The sequence below is a fragment of the Vigna unguiculata genome, chromosome 3, assembly GCF_004118075.2.
Source record: "Vigna unguiculata cultivar IT97K-499-35 chromosome 3, ASM411807v1, whole genome shotgun sequence".
Lineage (NCBI taxonomy): Eukaryota > Viridiplantae > Streptophyta > Magnoliopsida > Fabales > Fabaceae > Vigna > Vigna unguiculata.
The window spans coordinates 52,601,198-52,621,560 of NC_040281.1; the positions used below are offsets into that span (position 1 = coordinate 52,601,198).

The window sequence follows — 20,363 nt, forward strand, 5'->3', positions numbered from 1 at the left end:
ACATGCAACCAAGGATTAGGATACTAATTTTAATAATATAATGGCTTAAGCAACAAATTAGGAATTCCCAGTAATGTGGCATTCATCAACGTATTTGGAAATAAGAAGTCAGCACCATGGAAACAAACAAACCCGACCAGCCTTTGAGTAGAGTGAAAAAAAGGAGAACATAATAAAAGAAAAAAACAAAAAAAAAATGGCAAACCAAACGCGGTCTCCATCAACAAAACGACACCGTAGTTCAGCAGCTGTTCTCGCTTAAGTAACCAGAAAACGACACGCGGTTTATGTCTTCACCTTCACCTTCACTCTCCGCAACTGCACATCAATAAAACCGTTCCTACCATGCCATTCCCTCGCAAAACCAAATAAAACTCACCTGCGATGGTACCGGGAATTCAACCGGCGCCACCACCGGAAAGTTAGTCGATCATTCGTTGGGATCGTCACTGTAATCAGAATGTCGTCGTCACCGCAGAGCGTAAAGCAAAGAGTCTTCGCATGCCTGACCAAACTCTCTGACCGCGACACGCAGTCTCTCGCCACTGCAGAACTCGAGTCCATCGCTCGGTGTCTCGATGCGGCCACCGTGCCGGCTTTCCTATCGTGCATGTACTCCACTGACCCGTCCGACAAGCCACCGGTCCGCAAGCAATGTGTGCAGCTGCTAGGGTTCCTGGCCGAGACGCATGGCAACATGCTCGCGCCGTACCTGTCTAAAATTATCGGCAGTGTTGTGCGGCGCCTCCGCGACGCGGACTCGTCGGTGCGATCCGCGTGCGTGAGTTCGGTTGCGGCATTGTCGCGGCACGTCAACAGGCAGCCGTTGCATTCGTTCGTGAAGCCGTTGGCGGAGGCGCTGTTCACGGAGCAGGACCAGAACGCGCAGGTTGGAGCCGCGCTGTGTCTCGCCGCCGCGATCGATGGAGCTCCGGATCCGGACCCGGCCAGGCTGGCGAAGCTACTGCCGCGGTTTGAAAAGCTTCTGAAGCGCGACGGGTTCAAGGCGAAGCCCGGGCTGTTGACGCTAGTGGGAAGCGTCGTCGCTTCCGGCGGCGCGTCCGGTCACGCGCCCTTGAAGAGTTTGGTTCCGTGCCTGGTAGAAGCGTTGGGCAGCGACGATTGGGCCACGCGGAAGGCTGCGGCGGAGACTCTCGTGGTGGTTGCCAACGTAGAGAGGGATTTCTTGTCGGAGTTCAAGGCCGACTGTGTGAGAGTTTTTGAAAATCGACGGTTTGATAAGGTTTGTGTAAATTGTAAAGGGATTTTATATATATTATTTTTTCGTTGATGTTCACTTATGGTAATTTGAAAGTGAATTGAGAGTGCGTGGTGTTTTGTTCAGGTAAAGTTAGTTCGGGAAGTTATGAATCAGATGTTGGAAGCGTGGAAGCAGATTCCTGATGTTTCCGATGAAGTTACGCCACCTCCTAAATCGCAACCTTCTTCTAAAGGTAATTTGATTTTGAAGTTTTGGATTTTTAGTGTTAATTGGAGAAGCCGTGATAGGTGAGTGTCAGTAACGAAATAATTGATCATGTTATGTTCGCTTCGCTGTTGTGGGTTTAAATAGAAAACATAATTAGATAAACGTACGGGTAAGGGGAAAAGGTGATGATCAATATACGGTTGTTCGATCTTTAGATAAACTCTCGGAATTTTTGCCTGCTATTATTTAGTTCATATTTGGGAACTCATTATAAAATAAGAAACCATGTCGAAGCGAGGACCATTAGCTTCTATGTGAATGTGAGAAATCACAGTTGGGACTGGAACCAAACGTGCTATAATTAGCGTCGCCATTTGGCAACTTGCTCCTTTGGTTGTACGATTAATTTGTTATGTTGCATTGTCTTTGAGTGTTTTTCATACCTGTTTTCTTTCATGTCTCATTATTGATTCAGAGAATTCAAGTGATGGACGCTATCCTGCTGTCTCTCAAAATTCATGTAGTCCTCGTTCAGTGATGGCCAATCTGCGGAAGAAAACTACACCTTTTAGCAGATTCAGTCCAGCAGATAGTTCTTCTCCTAGCAGTGCCAAGAATAGGAGTGCTTCAAGTGGCAACAACAAGAGAACGAGTTCGATTGTTTCCCGAAAACTAAATAATAAGAATTGGGATACTCAAGTTGCTGTGGTTGATCAGGGAGATCTGCAGGAGATGGATGGAATTGTTTTGGAAAGTAACAAAATGGATAAAAGCAGATTTTCAAAGCCAGAAATGAAAAGGGCACTGCTATATAGAGGTTCTGATGATAGAATACACAAGTATGGTGGGTCCAAAGCTGGATCTCGAGTGGTTCCATATCATGAAGAAAGTCAAGACTCGGTTCCTGTCAGTGATGTCTCTAAAGATCTCCATAGGAATGACAAAGAGAGTGAAGATTTATCGCTGATCCGTGATCAGCTACATCAGATTGAGAAGCAGCAGTCAAGTCTACTCGATCTTCTGCAGGTTTGTTCCTAATGCTTAGCATCAAGTTCCCCCAATAAATTCTTTTATCTGTGCTGCTTAATTTTTCAAATTGCTGGAAGGCCGGTTATACTGTTATTGTGTTCAAACTTCATCCTTTTCTCTCCTTTTATGCACATGTAGCATTGTACCAATTCTATAATGACAAACATCTCCAACATGCTTCTCCATATTGTCACAGAAATTTATGGGGAGCTCACAAAATGGAATGCGTTCTTTAGAGACTCGTGTGCATGGTCTTGAGTTGGCATTGGATGAGATCTCTTATGATTTGGCTATATCAAGTGGAAGGATGACTAAATCTGATGTTCATGGCAACACATGTTGCATGCTACCTGGAGCAGAATTTTTGAGCTCTAAATTTTGGAGGAAAACACATGACCGGCATTCAATCCCGCGGTTCTCTAGATCAGGTGGCATCACTTCATCACTTGCTGCCTCGAACTACCAAGCCGACAAGAATGGTGAAACCAAGTTGACAAACCATAGATTTAGGCTTGATGGAGGCTTCATCACTAATCCACTGGCAGAGATTCATGCAGATTCGAGAAATTTTGCTACATCAGAGCTGGTTTAAAAGTAAGTTAGCTTTCTAAATGCCTCTAAACAAGGCATGCAACTTTGTCGCTGCCACTGTCAACATTCTCCATGCAATGTTAGATTACTCGTTTATTCTTTTTTCCTAATACCCATATTTCTTATTTACTTGCAGATGACTGCACAATCTAGAATGCAAGTTTGATCTTTTGATTCTCTCTCAATATGGAAGGACCCCCTTGATCGGAATTACAATTCAATCAGAATATCTAAATTTGTGCCACTCGAATTCCATTAGTCTTGTTCCAGGTGAAGAAGGCTTGAGCGGGCTAGACCATATATTCTACATATATTCTACGTCGCAGGGCAGAATTTCATTTGCATATCTCGCGACTAAATACCACACTTTTTTAAATAAGAGTGATTTTGTATATGTACAGAGAAGTGATAGGCTGCTTTTTTTTTATTTTTTTTTTTATTTTATGATTAAGCATTGTGTTGCATAATGTCTTCGAGTTATGTTAAAAGGTTCTCTATAATGGCATGCACTATCGGCATCTCATCATTGGAGAACATTGTTTCTTGTCTCTTATACTTCATGTGTGACCTCTACTATCCATTTTTGTTTAGCACCTTATTGGAAAGGATCCAACAATAAGATTCTTATGTGCAAAAATGCTCATCCCCAGCGCTTTCTAGGTTGTCCCTTGGATATCCTATTATTCAAATGATTAGTGATCTGACACAGTTAGGTATTTTTTAAAAGGAAATATTAATAATACACAAATGTTCCTAAATAATAGTTAAAATTACTGTTAACATGCACAACCTAACGAGTTTGTAAAGAACAGATTAGAAATGAATTTATATATGAAAAAGATTTTTAAGTTACTGCAATTATTTCATATTTATGACATGTATAAATATAAAACATGTATAACCTAAGGATTAATGCAGGTACTTCATGTTTATGACAAAATGTCTCTTAGAATATAATTTCCTAAATATGAAACAAATTACTTAGATTTATAAATAGATATGAATGTTAAAATAGATAATGCTTCAATCATGTTTTGTAAAAAGTTTAGTTCAACTTAAATACTACAAAATCAGTAAATGGATATTGATACCAAATTTTATACTCTATTTGAAGTTAACTGTGTAATTAAATAGTTGTGGTTTAACAAGTAACATGATATACTTAGTAAACCTTCCTAATTTAAATTTTGTTAATTTATATATCTAATTAATACAGTACCTTCAACTTCTATGACAACTATTTCATGGAGGGCAAGGAGATCACAACCAATCCCAATCCAATAATAACTAAAACGTTCTTACAAATTTCATGCTTTTATGAAAAAGAAAAATTAATTTGCAACCAAACTCCAAGAAAATGTGTCAAGCAAGTGTGTATTAGAATGCCAATTCTTCAATTAGAAGATGATGACGGTATTGCTTCCATGATGGATTACCATGTACAATATCCTTACTTAGACTTCGGTGGAACTGCATATCAAAGCAGGAACAAGTGATAATATGCGAATGTTGAAGTTTGTTTCCTCTACTCTAACCTAAACCATTTAATACTCATTAGATTGCTTTAGTTATTCTGACTGCAACTTTTAGCTTGAGTCCCTAAGAGAAATAACCACTTAAAAGATGTAATCTAGGGTTCTGGATTCTTTCAATCGTATTAGGGAATTCTCCCTTCACGTAAACTTGAATTTTATATGTCATGTTGGAAATTCTAACAAGTTTATATGGAGTGTGCTCTGTGCAAAACAAAAACCGTCTAAACCATTACTATTTGATTGAAACGTCAAAATTACAACATTGAGGATTTCAAAATACAAGACTGACTAGTAAAGAGCCCTAAATATGACAATAGTAGAAATTGTTAATTCGAAGTCATACTTGTGTGAATATCAAGTATTAATCAGCTTCTTCACTAGCTAAACTGGCTTATTATCATCTTAGGTTTTGGTTTGGGGATAGTTCAATAAAGGCCCAATACGCCAATATACTCGATAACTTAAGTCGCGCTCTTTTCTCTTCCGTCCATTCAGTAACTACTACCACCATATAAATAAATTACGTATATTATAAGTATATTATAAGATAACAAGTTATAATTTCAATGAATAATCAAATGTTAAAAATTATTAATATATGTAAATATAATTATGAAATGATCACATTCTTAACTACTAATATTTTACTAAACTTATATAATTTTAAACCGCTCCTTGTGCATCCAGAGACATTATTTACTTCATATTACTTTTATTCATAACGTATAAATTTGACATTGAAATTGAAATATTGAAATAAGTAACACATTTGCTTTAATTCTCAAACTTGATAGAAAAATAGAATAAATGTTGGTTAATATCAAATTGAAGAAACTAAAAAAACCGAATAAATGTCGGTTAATATCAAATTGAAGAAACTAAAAAAACCGAGAGTTCTTACCATTCAGATCAATTATAAGCTATAACAGATTTGCACAACTCTTATGTTCAACAAAATGTATAAAAAAATAATTGAATTCTAAATGCTGCCAGCTATTACAGGCAGACTACTTAAACAGTGATAGAAGGCCGTACCAGAAACACCTAAAATATGTAATAATAAAACTTCAACTTGATAGGAAAAACGTTTGAACAAAACTTAAATCAAGTTCATTGTACCCTAACTATCAAATTCCCGTTCAAATAGTGATATATAGACTCTTTTTTATTCAATAATAAATAACCATCATTGAATAAAAGCACCAGAATTTTGAATAAAAATAATGTGTAAATGTCAATCATACAAGTATTTAAAACTAAAGTTGTTTCTAAAATAAAATAAATAAATTAAACTCTCGACTATTTAATCAAACAACTGACATGTACTGTACTGATTTCTAACTTGTTTATGACTTTATTTTTATTTTTTTACTACTTTTTAATGGTAAATAATTTTTTTTATTTGACAGATATCTTAACGATAAAAAGTAAAGTGAAACTATAATAAAATATAAAGTTAATTTATTAAAATAGCTTGAGATTGGAGAAGAAATCTTTCTTTATGTAAAGAGGGGACTTCTTTGAACAAAATGTAAACAGATTCTTTAGAATACAACTCTTAAAAATCAATATTAATAAAAAGATATATACATCAAATAATGTTTCAAATAAAAATAATGAATAAAAATACAACTATCTAAGTCACATTATATACTTTCAAATCGTATTAAGTGAGAACCATTATTAGTGTATGAAATGAAAAGTATATATATAAGACATACAAAGATATATAAATTACCAATATTACAAATTAGTTAGTAATTAAATAATCAATTAAAAATTCTCTATATTTTTCTCTGAATCTTGACCATTCAAGTATGACCTAATAAATGTAATTGACTATAATTGTACTTCTAACATATGTATGTGATACGTTTCTCTTTCTATATAATATAACGTATTCTCTAACATACAAATATAAAACCTACAAAGTTTAGATGAGACTCATTTAAACTATCAAGCCTGACTATATGTTTTCATTTATTTGTTCATAATGAGTATTTAATGAGATGAACTCAAATTATTCACCAACATCTAAGGTGATTCACACCTCTACTCAATATATCTCCATTATCCACCATCTAATGTCGTCGTATATGACCAGAAGTAATTCCAGCGATTCTTCAGACACATAGAACACGTGAACAAATAATTATGTATGAGCACAATCTACCAAAAAGGACTATCTATCTTTGTTAATTAAACGGGTTATTACTCAACATTTGCCATTCAATTATTGGCCAATTAACTGAAAAAATATAAGAAAGAAACTCACATTACATTTCTACACAACATGATTTGAAATTCAAGAAGGTGGGCTTATGAGATCAAATCACGGTGTCTGCTCATCAGCATCTTCTTTGACAAGTTTCTGCAGAAAAGCACCAAGTGACCAACATTAGGCAAAGTCGTAAAAGATATATCTGCTTGAGTGCAATTTGACTATAAAACCATCGCATCGCAACAAAATCCATAATACCAATCCAACACAGAAATTAAAATTAGAACTGCATTTTTCCAGCATATTCAGTGACACGGAATTCAAGATTTCAACCAAAATAATCATTACGCATTGCATTGCACAGACAAATGTAGAAGATCAAATAATCAGAACAGACAACATCATCAGATAATATGACGCAACAAAATAAATTCCTCCCTATCCTCAAAAAGCTACAAAATACGTCTCAGAATTCGAATAAACGAGAATTGCACGAAACAGGAACGATCAAGGAAAAGCCAACACGAGACTAAGGTAGATTACAGGCAGCAGAGGATTAAAGCACGAAAGGTTAATTGATCGGACACGATCCAAAGTCACAACTCATAAAACCTAGATGGATCGAAGCAAGTAATGCAAAATACCGATTCTAAATAAACAAAGTAACAGAGAGAAAAAATATGAGAGTGAGAGAGAGAGATGAGTACGGTTTGAGCATTGTGCCAAGAGAGGCCTCTGTAAACGTTGACGGAAAAGGTTGCGGTGAGGTAAATGGTGGTGAATCCGAGAGTGGCGGTGAAGGCCTTGAAAGCATAATCCCCAACCTTACCTGCTATTCCCATTCTCACCCACTTCGACTAACTAGGGTTTACTCACTTCCCGCACTAATAACTTCTTCTTCTATTTTTATACCTTTTTCTTTTTTGTTTTTAAATATAATATTTAGTTTTTTAATTTCTTGTTTTTGTTTTGATTTATTTTTATCATTTTATTATTTTTTATTCAACTTAGATTTCTAATTTTGTAAAATATTCATTTTAATCTTTATTTTTTATTCAATTTAATCATTTTTTTAAATAATATAATTTTGTCCTCTCTCACCTGAAACCAAATTAGTAATTAAGTTTAATTATAATTTATATTAAAGTAATTTTTTATAATTTATACTTCAAATCACTTCACCTAAATGTAACAAATTTGAGTACTTAGATAGATGTAAAAAATTAAATAATTTAAATATTTAGGTGAAGTGATTTGATGTATAAATTATAAAAAAATTATTTTAACATGTACATATAAGTTGTAATTGAACTTCATTACTAATTTGATTTCAAATTGGAGAGAATAAAATTGGATCGTTTCAAAAGAAACGTTTAAAAAGAAATAATGATTAAATTGAATAAAAAATAATAAGGGATCAAATTGAACATTTTTAAAAGGTTGAAGGACTAAACTGAACTAAAAAATAATAATAAGAGGACCAAAATAAATCAAAGTAGCAAATGAAATGACTAAATCACTAATTAAGCCTAACTTCTTTTTATAAGTTCCGACGAAGTGTTACTTTTTAAGGTTAAATTAGTCTTTTTAGTCTTAATTTTTGTTTAATAAATTAAGTAGTTTTTTTTATGTAGTTCTCTTGTTTTTTTATTTCATTTTATCTTTTTAAGTTTTTTTGTTGTCTCGTCCCGTGAATGTCATGTCACATAACATTGTTAATGCGATATGACAGTGGCTTCCTCGTACATTATCTGGATCAATATTCATCTTGTACCTGTCACATATATCTGTGAGTATCTACATATTTTTTTAATATTCGTATGTATTCGTCGGTATTTACAAAATAAATTCTATAAATATTTACCAAAATATTTTAATCACAAATTCAGATAAAATACAATGCATCACTATTACAAGATAACAAAATGTTTTTGTACAACTTAAAAAAAATAGATCACAATTTTCATTACTAATACTATGAGCATGTTTGTTCACTTTTTATAATTTTATAAAATAAGTATAAATAAATTTTTAAATTTTATTATAATTTTTTTCTTATTTATTTTGTAGATAGTTTTTTTATTAAATATATTTATTTAAGTTTAAAAATATTAATTAAAAAAATTGAAAGAAATAATTAGATTTAATAAAGCAGTTACTTAAAAGGTAAAAAATGGTAAAACAATAATTTTAATTTAAAAAAATTGTTATTTATTAAAGGGAAAATTGAGAATATAATTGTGGACATCATGGATTAAATTTTTTATGATCCAATCTATATCCAATCCATATCTAAAAAAATTGAACTAGATTTTAGATCCAAATAAAAAAATCTACGTCCAAATATTTAGATCAAGTTCTAAGTTTATATCTAAATATTTGGATCACTTTTAAATCCATATTCATTTCTAAATCCATATTTTTACTAAAAATTATTTTTTTATAAATCTAATTTTAATTTTAAATCTATATTTTTAAAAATAAAATAACTATTTCATTTAATACATAAATATATAAAAGGTTAAACAATATATAAAATATAATAAATATTAAAAAATAATCATAATATATAGATAAATTCTTAATATTAAAAAAACTAAAAAATTCATTGCTTCAACTTATTCATTGTGGATTTTAATATGTAAAACTTGATGTCTGTGATTAGTCAAATATTTACAACCTCATATACATAGAAAAACTATTCTACTTGATCTTACTACTTAAAATTGTTCACATTTAAATCAACAACTACAATTTCCAAATCCAATAAAGATCAAAACTTAAAATAAACATCTTCATACCAAAAGTCCCTTCACCATAAATGTAGTAACCAGAATTTCCAATAAACATCAAAACTTAAAATAAACATCTCCATACCAAAAATCTATTCACCACAAATGTAGTAACTAAAGTTTTCAATAAACATCAAAACTTAAAATAAACATCTCCATACCAAAAGTCTATTCACCACAAATGTAGTAACTAAAATTTTCAATAAACATCAAAATTTAAAATAAACATCTCCATACCAAAAGTCTATTCACCATAAATGTAGTAACTAGAATTTCCAATAAACATCAAAACTTAAAATAAAATGTCATAGCAAGGGGAAACATGGAGAATTATTAGTCATACTATCACTATCCATCTCCATACAAAAAGTCCATTCACCATAAATGTACATGTAAGTAAAAATTTGATCATTGAAGGTATCATTATAACATCAAGTTACTTAAATCAATGATTGAATGTATAAAAGACATTACCTTCCACATGAGGATTGAGCTTTAACTCAAAGAAATCATGTTGTGGTTAACATTTTGTTGAGAAAGCAACTCTATAACAAATGAAAAAATTATCATTTCTTAATACATATTTAACTGTAATATTATTACATAATTGAAACATCAACATATCTTGGTCAACACATTCAAGCTCTTCAACCAATCATGTGTACATATAAGTACCTCCACCTTTTGATGTGATAAAGAACTATGATATGGATCAAGCACTCTTCCTCCTGTGCTAAATGCAGACTCAGATGCTACTATAGAAATAGGCATAGCTAATAACTCTCGTGCCATGTTTGAAAGGATTGGAAATCTATATGAATTAATTTTTCACCAATCGAGAATGTTCAAATTTTCACTTGTATCAAGCTCTTGTACCAAGCTCTTCCTCTAAATACTTTTGAAACTTAGATTTGTTCGAAGAGGTTAATCCTGTTGTTTGCAAAAATTTGTTCCAACCATACGGATCATATTTATAAGTAGGTATCTTTGCATATTATGAAAGTGTTGTGTTGGATCATGCTATGTATTTATACTCTATAATTTTACTCACTTTGTGGTAAAACATTTGAGTGGTTTCATCTTAGAATTTATAGGTAAAAGTCTCTTTAGTGTTTACAGGGTTTGTGATGGACGTGTGGAAGTTGAACTTCTTAGTTTACTGATGATATGATTTTCTTTCGGGAAATAATGAGCAAACAACAAAAGACCTGGTAATATGTTGTTTGGCAAACCCAATCTAACCAAGCGCACACATCAAAATCAAATATAACTCCATACAATGATCAACCCCAATCACCATATAATTATAGCAAATATCTCCTATCAAAGCTAAACAAAAATAAACACACCCATAATGTACAATCATAAGCACACCCGCACAAAAATAAGACTCCAAAAATTAACAAAAGCGAAAAGAAATTTTAAGAACAAGGAATGCGAAAGATGAAAGTAGGTTTACAAACCCTAAGATGAAGGGTTACATACTTTAAAACCATCTTCTGAAAACGCACGTGCCTCGACCTCGACCTTAATCTCGAGCAAAATCTATTAAGTGCACTGTCACATAACCACTTTGAATTTTTCTTGCATTTTCTAAAACGAAATATAAAATCAGAATCAATAGAAAAAAAGGAATGAAAGAGGGACAGAAGGAGAAACAACAAGAAGCAACAAGAAGGAGAAACAACAAGGAGTAATAAGAACAAGAAACAAAGATATCGTGTTACCTAAAGGAAGAAGAGAAAAAATGATTTAGGATTCTATGGTTCTTCAACGTGTTCCATAAAAAATTTGGGATTTAGAGTTTAGTGGATTGAAATTTTGGAATAGGAGAGGGGTTTTCAGGTTTTAAGTGGTAAATAATGCAGTTCAAATTTGGCTTAGATTTGTTTGGATCCAAATAAAAAAAAGTTTAGACTATCCAAATGTTAGAATCTATAAAAGTAAAACAAAAAATGTAATTTAAAAAATGAGGAAATATAGATCAAAATTAAAATCTATATTTTAAAATAATAGTTTTTTTTTTTTGCATATGAGACCAGATCAAAACTGGATCGGATAAGGCAAAACAATTTTTTTTGCCCATCCTTAGTAAAATTGGAAATATTGTTATAAATTCAATTTGTCAATCCCAAAATTTATTTTTTTATTCAATTTAATTTCAAATTAAACTTTAAATAGGATAGGATTGTTCTCAAATTGGAACCAAAGTTATTATTTATATAAATGGTATAATGATATTTTATCAAAATTAACAATTTTTATAGTTAAAAATATCCAACAGGATAATATAAAATTATTATTATATTTATTCAAGAATATTATTTTAACGTAAAAATAACAAGTTATTTTAATTAAAAAAAATACAAGGAATTTGATTTCTAAATATTGTTATTTATTAAATAAGTATTATTTTAATAATTAATAAAGTTATCTAAAAGTATGATCTACAAATATTACTATATTTATTAAATAAATTTTATATTAAAACCAAAATAAAATTGTACTTGAATTAATAAAAAATATAAATAAATACGAAAAAATATTTATATTTTTAATCAATAAAAAATTACATATAAAATAACTAAAATTTATCTATAATAAAATTGTAAATTTATATTTGTTTTTATAGCTATAATTTTATTTTAATAAATATTTTCTACAATTTTTATTTTTTCATGAAATCAGTATTAACGAATTTAATTTGGAATTATATTACAAAATTATCGTAATGTTTATATATATATATATATATATATATATATATATATATATAATATTTGTTGTGATGTTTATGAATGGTTCAGACTATTACCAAAATTTTTGTGTTTGGACCATTGGGGATGGACTTACTTTGATGGTTTGTACCAGTATCTTTCTTTCACAAATAACTAATATTATAGAGACATCATGGTACAGAATTATTATTTGGACGACAAGACCCAATCAGATTTTAGAGCAAGATTTGATAAATACTAGTCAACATATTGGAATTCATTTATCAACAGATTTTTTTCTTCCATTTGAACTAATTTTGATATATATATATATATATATATATATATATCCAATCCGGTCTAAATTTTCATCAATTTAGTCCTTTATACTAATGTCGTCTAAATAATTAACAAACTTTGAAAAGTGTGCATCACCTATCAGTTCATTATTTTTTTGTTTAATTTAATTTAATTTAATTATGATTTTTAATTAAAAAAATGTTCAGGTGTCAGTGTAGTGTCAGGGTGTGTATGTTTTATATTCGGTGTGATCCCTATATTCGTTATTTGAGTATAATTTTTTATAAAAAAAATTAATCGATTTTTAATTTTAATAAAAATTTATTTCAAACCAACTCTAAGCCTAAATTAGAAATATTTAATAAGAATGTGAATTTTAATAAAAATATTAGTATAATATTTATATAAAATTAAATTTGTTTCAATTTAGAAAAGGACAAAATGATTCTATTTATAAAAATAGGACCGAACTGAATAAAAATAACAAATAGCAATATCAAATTGAATATAAGACACTGATAATAACACTATACTGAAGCAATAGTAACTTGACACATAAACATTTTCTTTATAAGTTAATTTTTTTTAAATATAAAAAAAAAACAAAAATTTATGAATTGATCATGACATATTATGTTTATTATCTGTTAATTATTTATACAGAATCAATTAAATTTACTAAATTGTCAAAAATAAAAACTAAATTGAAAAAAAATTAATTAATCAAACTCAACAAAAATAGAAACCAACTTAGTATTTAAATGCTCAAACTAACATGCAAGAGTCACACCACCTGAGAAGAGTCGCACAATTCTTTTCATGCGGTAAAACAAACATAGAAGGAAATCCAAACACTACCTACTCTAGGATTAAAATATGTTTTTGATTTTTAAATTTAGATGTAAAATTAAAATTTATCTATATCAAATTTTTAATACATTTATATTTTTAAATTTAAATTTGAATGAATATAATTTTTTTAAATAACCATATTAATTTTAATTTTAATTGTCAGACAACATTTCATACATTTAAACTAAATTGTATCAAACCATAATGTATTAGTAAAAATTAATGTATTTAAATTAAAAAAATTATATTTACTCATTTATAAATTTTTAAAAATTAAAATATATCAAAATATAGAACATAAATAAATTCTAATTTCATCCAATTTTAGTAACTAAATACATGTTCAACCCAAATAATGTAAAACATGCATCCCTGACGCAAATATATCATCACCAAAATTTGTATTGCAAACAGAAACCCCTACAAAAGGGTAGCAATTATAACTTTATGTTTTATATAATATGCTTGAGATTTCTAAGCTAAGGATGAAAGAGTAATAGTCGATATATGGTTATAACATAATATATAATATTAACACATTCCACAGCTCTTTCAAGGTAAATCGTCCCTCAAAACGCCACCTTCGGAAACAATTGCGCATTGGACTGTGCTTTGAGTCTCTTCCCACCCATCAAACCAACTCATCATAAATAGATAGATCTACTACCACCATTTCTTCTCGGACAAAGATATAAGCTGCAAACCAAATCCAAGAAATGTGTTAGCTTCATCCCTTTACTTTTTATGTGACAAGCATCCTTTTACTACTACCAAGTAAACCTTGTGATGATGACATCTAAACCTCAAAACAAATGCATTTTTTATAAAAAGTGATACACAATTCATATATATCCTCATTTGCTGTTCCGTTTGTTTACAAAGGGTCATAAGCATTTCCAGAAGAATAATGAGAAAAGATGAGATGAGTTTTTCCATAACTACTAAGAAAAAATGAAACTTTGCAAGTAGAATGAATAACACATGCAATGACAATATCTAACCTGAAAAAGGGGGTTTTATTTTTAATTGCAACAATACGGGAATATAATGAAGACTCAAGTGTCAAGGTCTTTTTGGGGAAGAAAATGCATAATACGTAATGTAAAGATTTCAAAAGCCTACCACTTTAACTATAAAGATGGCTAGTGCATCTTGAGTTCCATACTTCACACACAAAAGTAATATTAAAAAAAAGAAGACATGCTAGAAAGTAGAAACATAGAATGAACCCAAATCATTGCTAGCATTTCATTCAAACAGTGCTGGAAATTTAAAGCAAAAAGGGGACAGTGTGTTTTGTTTTTTTTTTTGTAATAAACAAAGAATTCATTAACAAAGGAGAGATACAAATGGTAGAGGATAAGAAATCCTCAAAAATTAATCAAAGAATGGAAGGGGTAAAACAAAAGGATAAAGAACATGTTATACATGTAATGTAACAACACCCTCATCTCTGTAAGATCTACCAGAGAAGACAGCTAAAAAGGTCACTAACAGAACAACACAAAGAATTAAGTGAACTACTCAATCTGAAATTAACTCGAACGGGAATACTATAGATGACTACAGAAGCATTTCTTTCTAACTATATGCTCCAAACAACTACAAATAGAGAATAAAGCAAAAGCCTTTTTAGCATCTCAATCGGAATTAACAAAGAAATACTGGAGAAACTTGGGGAAACCCACTCTTCACTTACAGATAATGAAGATCAAGGTGCCAAAGAAAAATATCTTATCTTTTACTCCGTTAGAAATAAAAATGGTGAAAAACAAAAAGAAAAATTGCCCAATTCATAGAATCGAGAAAGAGCTAGCAGTTTTTCAACGTTACAGACTAATACAAAACTAAGGAAACGGAATATTTAAGAATAGCGAGAAATCAAGAACCAAACAGAAAAAGTCAACTTGCATTTGACAAGTTAAAATTCTTTGAAAGGAGAAACACATAACTACTAAGTTATTTATCAGAGATTGATGTTTATGGGTAAGCATCAGTTAGCAATGGGTCATATTTCGAGACAAAAATATTAGGTTTACTGTGTCAAACTTATGTTTTCAACTGTGATAATTACCTGCGCAGAATAAGTGAACCAAAATGCCTGATGGGTAAAGTGTGCTACTAATAGCCGAAAGTTATCCATTCTAGGATCAATAACACTAGGGGTGTACATAATGGGCCAATGTGAAATAGACACACAAGACAGTTATACATTGCAAAACATAGTAAGTAGCATATATAGAAGTAAATACAATTAGACGAAACATCACCAGAGTAAATAATCATAGTCCAGAGAACTGGATTCCCATAAAGAGGAAGTGTTTTCAATATGGGTACAACAAAATTCCTTACAAGTACATACAAAAAAAGTAAAGACATCCACTATTAATGATTAAAGGCCATAGTATAGAGAAACTATAGACACGCAATCACCACCACCAATCTAAGGCATAGTTTACAAGACAGTAACTCAAGGAACATAAAGTAAAAAAAGGAACCGAGTCCTACACAAACCTCTAGAGCTTAAAGTAACTCAACTTTTCAATAGGCTTACCTTAATTGGAATCATCATCTCCAAGATGATGCCATGGCTGAGAAAGAGCAACGGTAACAAAGGAAAGAAGTCAAAACAAAAGGAAGATGGTGCTACGAAATCAATAGAAAAATAGTAATATCTTATAACAGAAAAAAAATTGAGCTGTGAAGTGTGAAGTAGACAACACAAAAAACGGAGGATTAAAGACTCATAATGTAGACAAGCTTGGCTAGAAAAATTGCTCTGGTAAAAGGGATTTGATTGGACACTGGACAGCTTTTGAACCTCAAACCAAAGGGAGACAAATGATTTTGGCTGTCTCTATTACCAGACCATAACCCTGGAGTCAAGAAAGAATCTCTGTATGATATTTGTCTACAGGCAGGTTCAAATGATTCAATGGCCAAATTTCGTAAGCACTCATAATTATACATGCTATAACAAAGTACAGGTTTTTAATAAGAAGACTCCTTGACTGTTCACTAGAATGCCACACTAATTGTGAAAAATAAGATCAGTGGCTAGTGAAAAGGGGGGATGTGAAGGACTTGAGGAATAGTTGAGGATTTTAAAAAAAAAAAAGTTTAATAAGAACTTGAATAAAATGAAGATCATCAATTATCAGCTCTATAGTTTTTCTTCTCCAAGCAAGTATGATAAGAGTATAACAAAATTACCACTTAGTAGAACAATTTGTCCATTTCTAATTAGGTAAGTTTGAAATTTGCTAAATATTAGCCAAAGTGAACTGTTGTCACCAGCTAGCAACGTAACTACTATAATGCTATGACCTTGTTTGAAAAAATTGTGAAAGATGGAAACAAACATTCACAAACTACCAACCTGGCGAGCAACCTGTGCTAGTCGTCGGCTGTCCCGAGATGATTCAGTCATTGTGCAAGATTTCTGAGGATCCACATGATCATCTTGCTTCTCTGCACACCTTTTCTTTGAATCGGTATTATCTCGAGAGCAATCTTCATCACAGCTAACAGCCTCCTTCTTACGCTTTCTACAGAATGTGTACTTAAGAAACCTATCACTTGTAGGCCGATTAGAAACCTTTGCATCTACATCAGACACTTTTGGGTCCATTTTATCCAGTGACTCATTAGATGCTTCAATACTTTTACAAGCTGGAACCTCCACACTTTCAGCAGACAAACTGTCTTGTCTTGTTAAATCTGATTTATCCATCGGTTCCTTGTCAGCTTTAATTTTGCTCCGAGTGCTACAAGCTTCAAGTAATACTTCCCCATTTTCAGTATTGCTATGAGATCTTGATTGCTCATTCATTGCAGTTGTGTCTGTGGGTACATCGACAACAGTAGACATTATATCCTTCAGAGTTTCATTTTCACATGCCATTGAAGAACTCACCTTTGAGGGGTCATCGTTATCCAATACAAGTGGAGAATGTTTTGCACAAGACAGACCTGATTCTTTCTTTGTTTCCTTAACCTGGTTAGAATGTAATCCTGATTTAGTAGCCTTCCTTTTCCCAAATCTTCTCTTTTTTCTATGAACTGGAGCTTTGACAAGGTCAGCATCTGCTTTCACCACTTTAACTTCATCTGGTTTCTCCTTTTCACAAATAACATCATCGTTGGCATTAGTTGATACGCTCATTGATTTACCTTCTTCATGCACACTCACTAAAGTTTCATCTTGTACATTATCTAGGTTTCCTGAAACAGACACGTTGGCATCAAAAAGGCTCCTTTCAAATGCATGTATTCTCTGAGTGCATCCATTTCTGTAGAGCTTCGGCTCTTTCCTCCTAATGACTATGGATGCAAAGTCTGGGTTATGAATGTAGCAGTTGTTTGTATGATCATGTGACCCACAGAACTTACTGCTATCAAGGGATCCATTTATAGTTGGATTTCGGGTTTGAGAAATAGAGACTGATTCAAACTGTAAACCAGGTGCAGAATAAATAGATCCATCATGATCAAGTCTGTTCTCTTGCAGAAAATTTTCCTGAGCTAAAATTTCATCTTCTTTGTTTTTCTCCACAGGGGGTTGCATTTGGTGTTTCATCATAGTCTCCAGCTCAGCCTGGGTTTCTCTCAACTCTGCTCTTAAGTCTCTAACTATTTCCTCGGCTTCCTGGAGCTGAGCTTCAAGCTCCTCAATTTTGTTCTGCTGATTCAATGACATCAGCTCTGCTTCACTGACCTGCAAAGTTGTCATTCATTAGACACGAGAGAAGATGAGACCACACAGATTGGTAGGCTTCAGCTGTATTAGCAGCTAGGATAGAATATTAAATTACTCTTAGGTTAGCATTTAGCATGAGTTATATTATGATGGTAGTAATCTCTCACTGTTGAAAAATCACTGCATTTGCTATGAGTTAAATTTACTTTCAAAATTTGAAACAATAATACAATGTATATTTCTTTATATGATTCCCCAGTAATAGAACAAGTTTAGCATTCAAAAGTATCCAGTAATAGTCTTGTCCCTACATTCACAATCAAGTCCGCTTCATCCTCTAACATGATGTAGTAAATTGATGGAGAGTTAGGCAATTACAGAAGTACCAGTGGATCCCTCTGACACCAAGTCACGATTATATCACATACTTTATAAAATGTTTATTGATTGCATTCCTTTAATGACCAGGAAAAGATGCCACATAACAAAAAAAATAGTGAACCCCTTTTATTTTTAGCAAGAATTTTCCAACAAACAACCCTGTGTTTCAAAGATGAAAATAGAGCAAGATTCAATGATCTGAATCTTAAAAAACAACAACAATGTGATGTGAAAATTCTGAAGAACTCTTACCCCAGATTTAAAATGCCTAACACTGACCATATCAATGATATCACATGATGAACTGAAACAATACAGTCATTCAAGCATAACCATTTCAAAGCAACCCACATTTAAGCACTTGAAGATTTTTCAAGAACCTCACGAAGAAGTAACGCGTTTCCATTATCAAGAATTTCCTTTCTTCTCCCACCCACATGCTAAGAAATTTTAAATTAAACTCATCAAACCGACGCAAGCAAACACAGTGAAACGAGAATCTCGAAACATTACTAATCGAGAACAAAGCAATACACACAAAACCAGAATCACGAAGCATGAGTAGGGTAACAAACTCCAAATCAAACACACCAATTTCAATAAAAGCAAAAGCGAAGCGTAAAAGGGCAAAGAAAGAATCTTTTTATAAAAGGAGACCCCTTTGCAAGAGCGTGATTGTCAGACCTTAGAATCGAACATTTGTTTGAGCCTAAGCAGCATTTGAAGTGCTTCTTCCTTGGTAGAAACAAGTTCCTGCTGAAAGCGCGAGGCTTTCCGCTCCGACACCATGATACGCGCCGCGGCCTCCTTCGCCGTGTTGAGGATGATATCGGCGTAAGCCTTCTTCAACGCCGTCAATTTCTGATCAAAAACACAAAACACCCAATGAAAACCCAAAACACCAAACGCACCATAAATCACAAACGACCGTCCCCATTCCCATGAACCCAGAGAACAATAAAACCGAACCGATTTTCCTCGTATGAAACAAAATAAAAAACAGAAGAAGACAAAACCGCGGTAGGCGGCGGGAGAAGCAGTTGAAAAGAGTGGAGCGGAGCAACGGAAGGGAAAGGTCTACCTCGGAATCCTCCATTGTTGTCTAATGCATCCAGGAGTGGGTGTTAGGTGATTCGGTTGAGTTGAGACCAAACCGAAGAACAACAACAACCGAAAGAAGTGAATGATGATGGGATGGGAGTTTGTTTCTGTTTTTCTTTCTTCCCCTCTTCACAGTAGGAGCTGTGTGTCTGTTAGGAAGTGAGAGAGGAAATGACAAGATTGTCCTCCGCGTAATAACATTACACTTACCACGTCGCAATCAGAAACCGTAACACGGGAGCGGGACCCGTTAATCTCTTCCCCTCTCCCGTTATATATTTCCACAGTGGGCCCCTACTCTGCTCCACCACCTCCATCTCAGAATGCTGACGTGGACCGCTTCATCAAACTGCAACTACTAGACTCTTTAAACGCCCACGTTTTTAGTTTTCTGGTCTTTTAGGTTTCCTTTCAACGCAAAATCTACCTTTTATCTTATTGGATTCTTATAATAAATCTTTTTAAAAAAATCGTTTAACTTAAATTGGGAACATTATTATCAGGTGAAAACACGTATTTTGTCATTTTCCATTTTTTTCAATCATTCAAAAAGACTAACAAATTTAAAAATAATAATTATAAATAGAAGATATTATTTTCATATTTACGTAAAACTAATGCGAAAAAGAATTAAGACTACATTTAATCATTGTCATTAAAAATGTGTTTTTGCATCACAAAACTTGCCATAATAAATTGTTGTTATATGAGATTAT

The 20,363-nt window shown here is 32.2% G+C and overlaps 2 protein-coding genes and 1 long non-coding RNA gene across 4 annotated transcripts; 1 reads left to right on the forward strand and 2 right to left on the reverse strand.

Annotated features, from left to right (window-relative positions):
* Nucleotides 1–115: 115 nt before the first annotated feature.
* On the forward strand, nucleotides 116–3,686 carry LOC114178316 (TORTIFOLIA1-like protein 3). The gene is made up of 5 exons (XM_028064148.1): nucleotides 116–1,243; nucleotides 1,346–1,454; nucleotides 1,905–2,455; nucleotides 2,655–3,052; nucleotides 3,186–3,686. The coding sequence occupies exons 1-4, from the start codon at nucleotides 461–463 to the stop codon at nucleotides 3,048–3,050; spliced, it is 1,839 nt and encodes a 612-aa protein (XP_027919949.1). The 5' UTR covers nucleotides 116–460; the 3' UTR covers nucleotides 3,051–3,052; nucleotides 3,186–3,686.
* Nucleotides 3,687–4,307: 621 nt separating this feature from the next.
* LOC114178317 lies at nucleotides 4,308–7,671 on the reverse strand. The gene is made up of 3 exons (XR_003603315.1): nucleotides 7,513–7,671; nucleotides 6,860–6,955; nucleotides 4,308–4,519 (listed from the first exon to the last, which is right to left on the reverse strand). It is a non-coding gene; the product is annotated as an uncharacterized LOC114178317 (long non-coding RNA).
* A 6,086-nt stretch (nucleotides 7,672–13,757) lies between these two features.
* On the reverse strand, nucleotides 13,758–19,890 carry LOC114178892. Of its 2 annotated transcripts, XM_028065034.1 has the most exons (5): nucleotides 19,628–19,890; nucleotides 19,231–19,407; nucleotides 16,846–18,183; nucleotides 16,021–16,057; nucleotides 13,820–14,162 (listed from the first exon to the last, which is right to left on the reverse strand). In XM_028065034.1, exons 1-4 carry the CDS (start codon nucleotides 19,640–19,642, stop codon nucleotides 16,022–16,024), a joined length of 1,566 nt encoding a protein of 521 aa, XP_027920835.1. In that variant the 5' UTR covers nucleotides 19,643–19,890; the 3' UTR covers nucleotides 13,820–14,162; nucleotide 16,021. The 2 variants fall into 2 exon arrangements, with proteins under 2 accessions (XP_027920836.1, XP_027920835.1); XM_028065035.1 differs by lacking the exon at nucleotides 16,021–16,057 and having other exon boundaries at nucleotides 13,758–14,162.
* Between the last annotated feature and the right edge of the window lie 473 nt (nucleotides 19,891–20,363).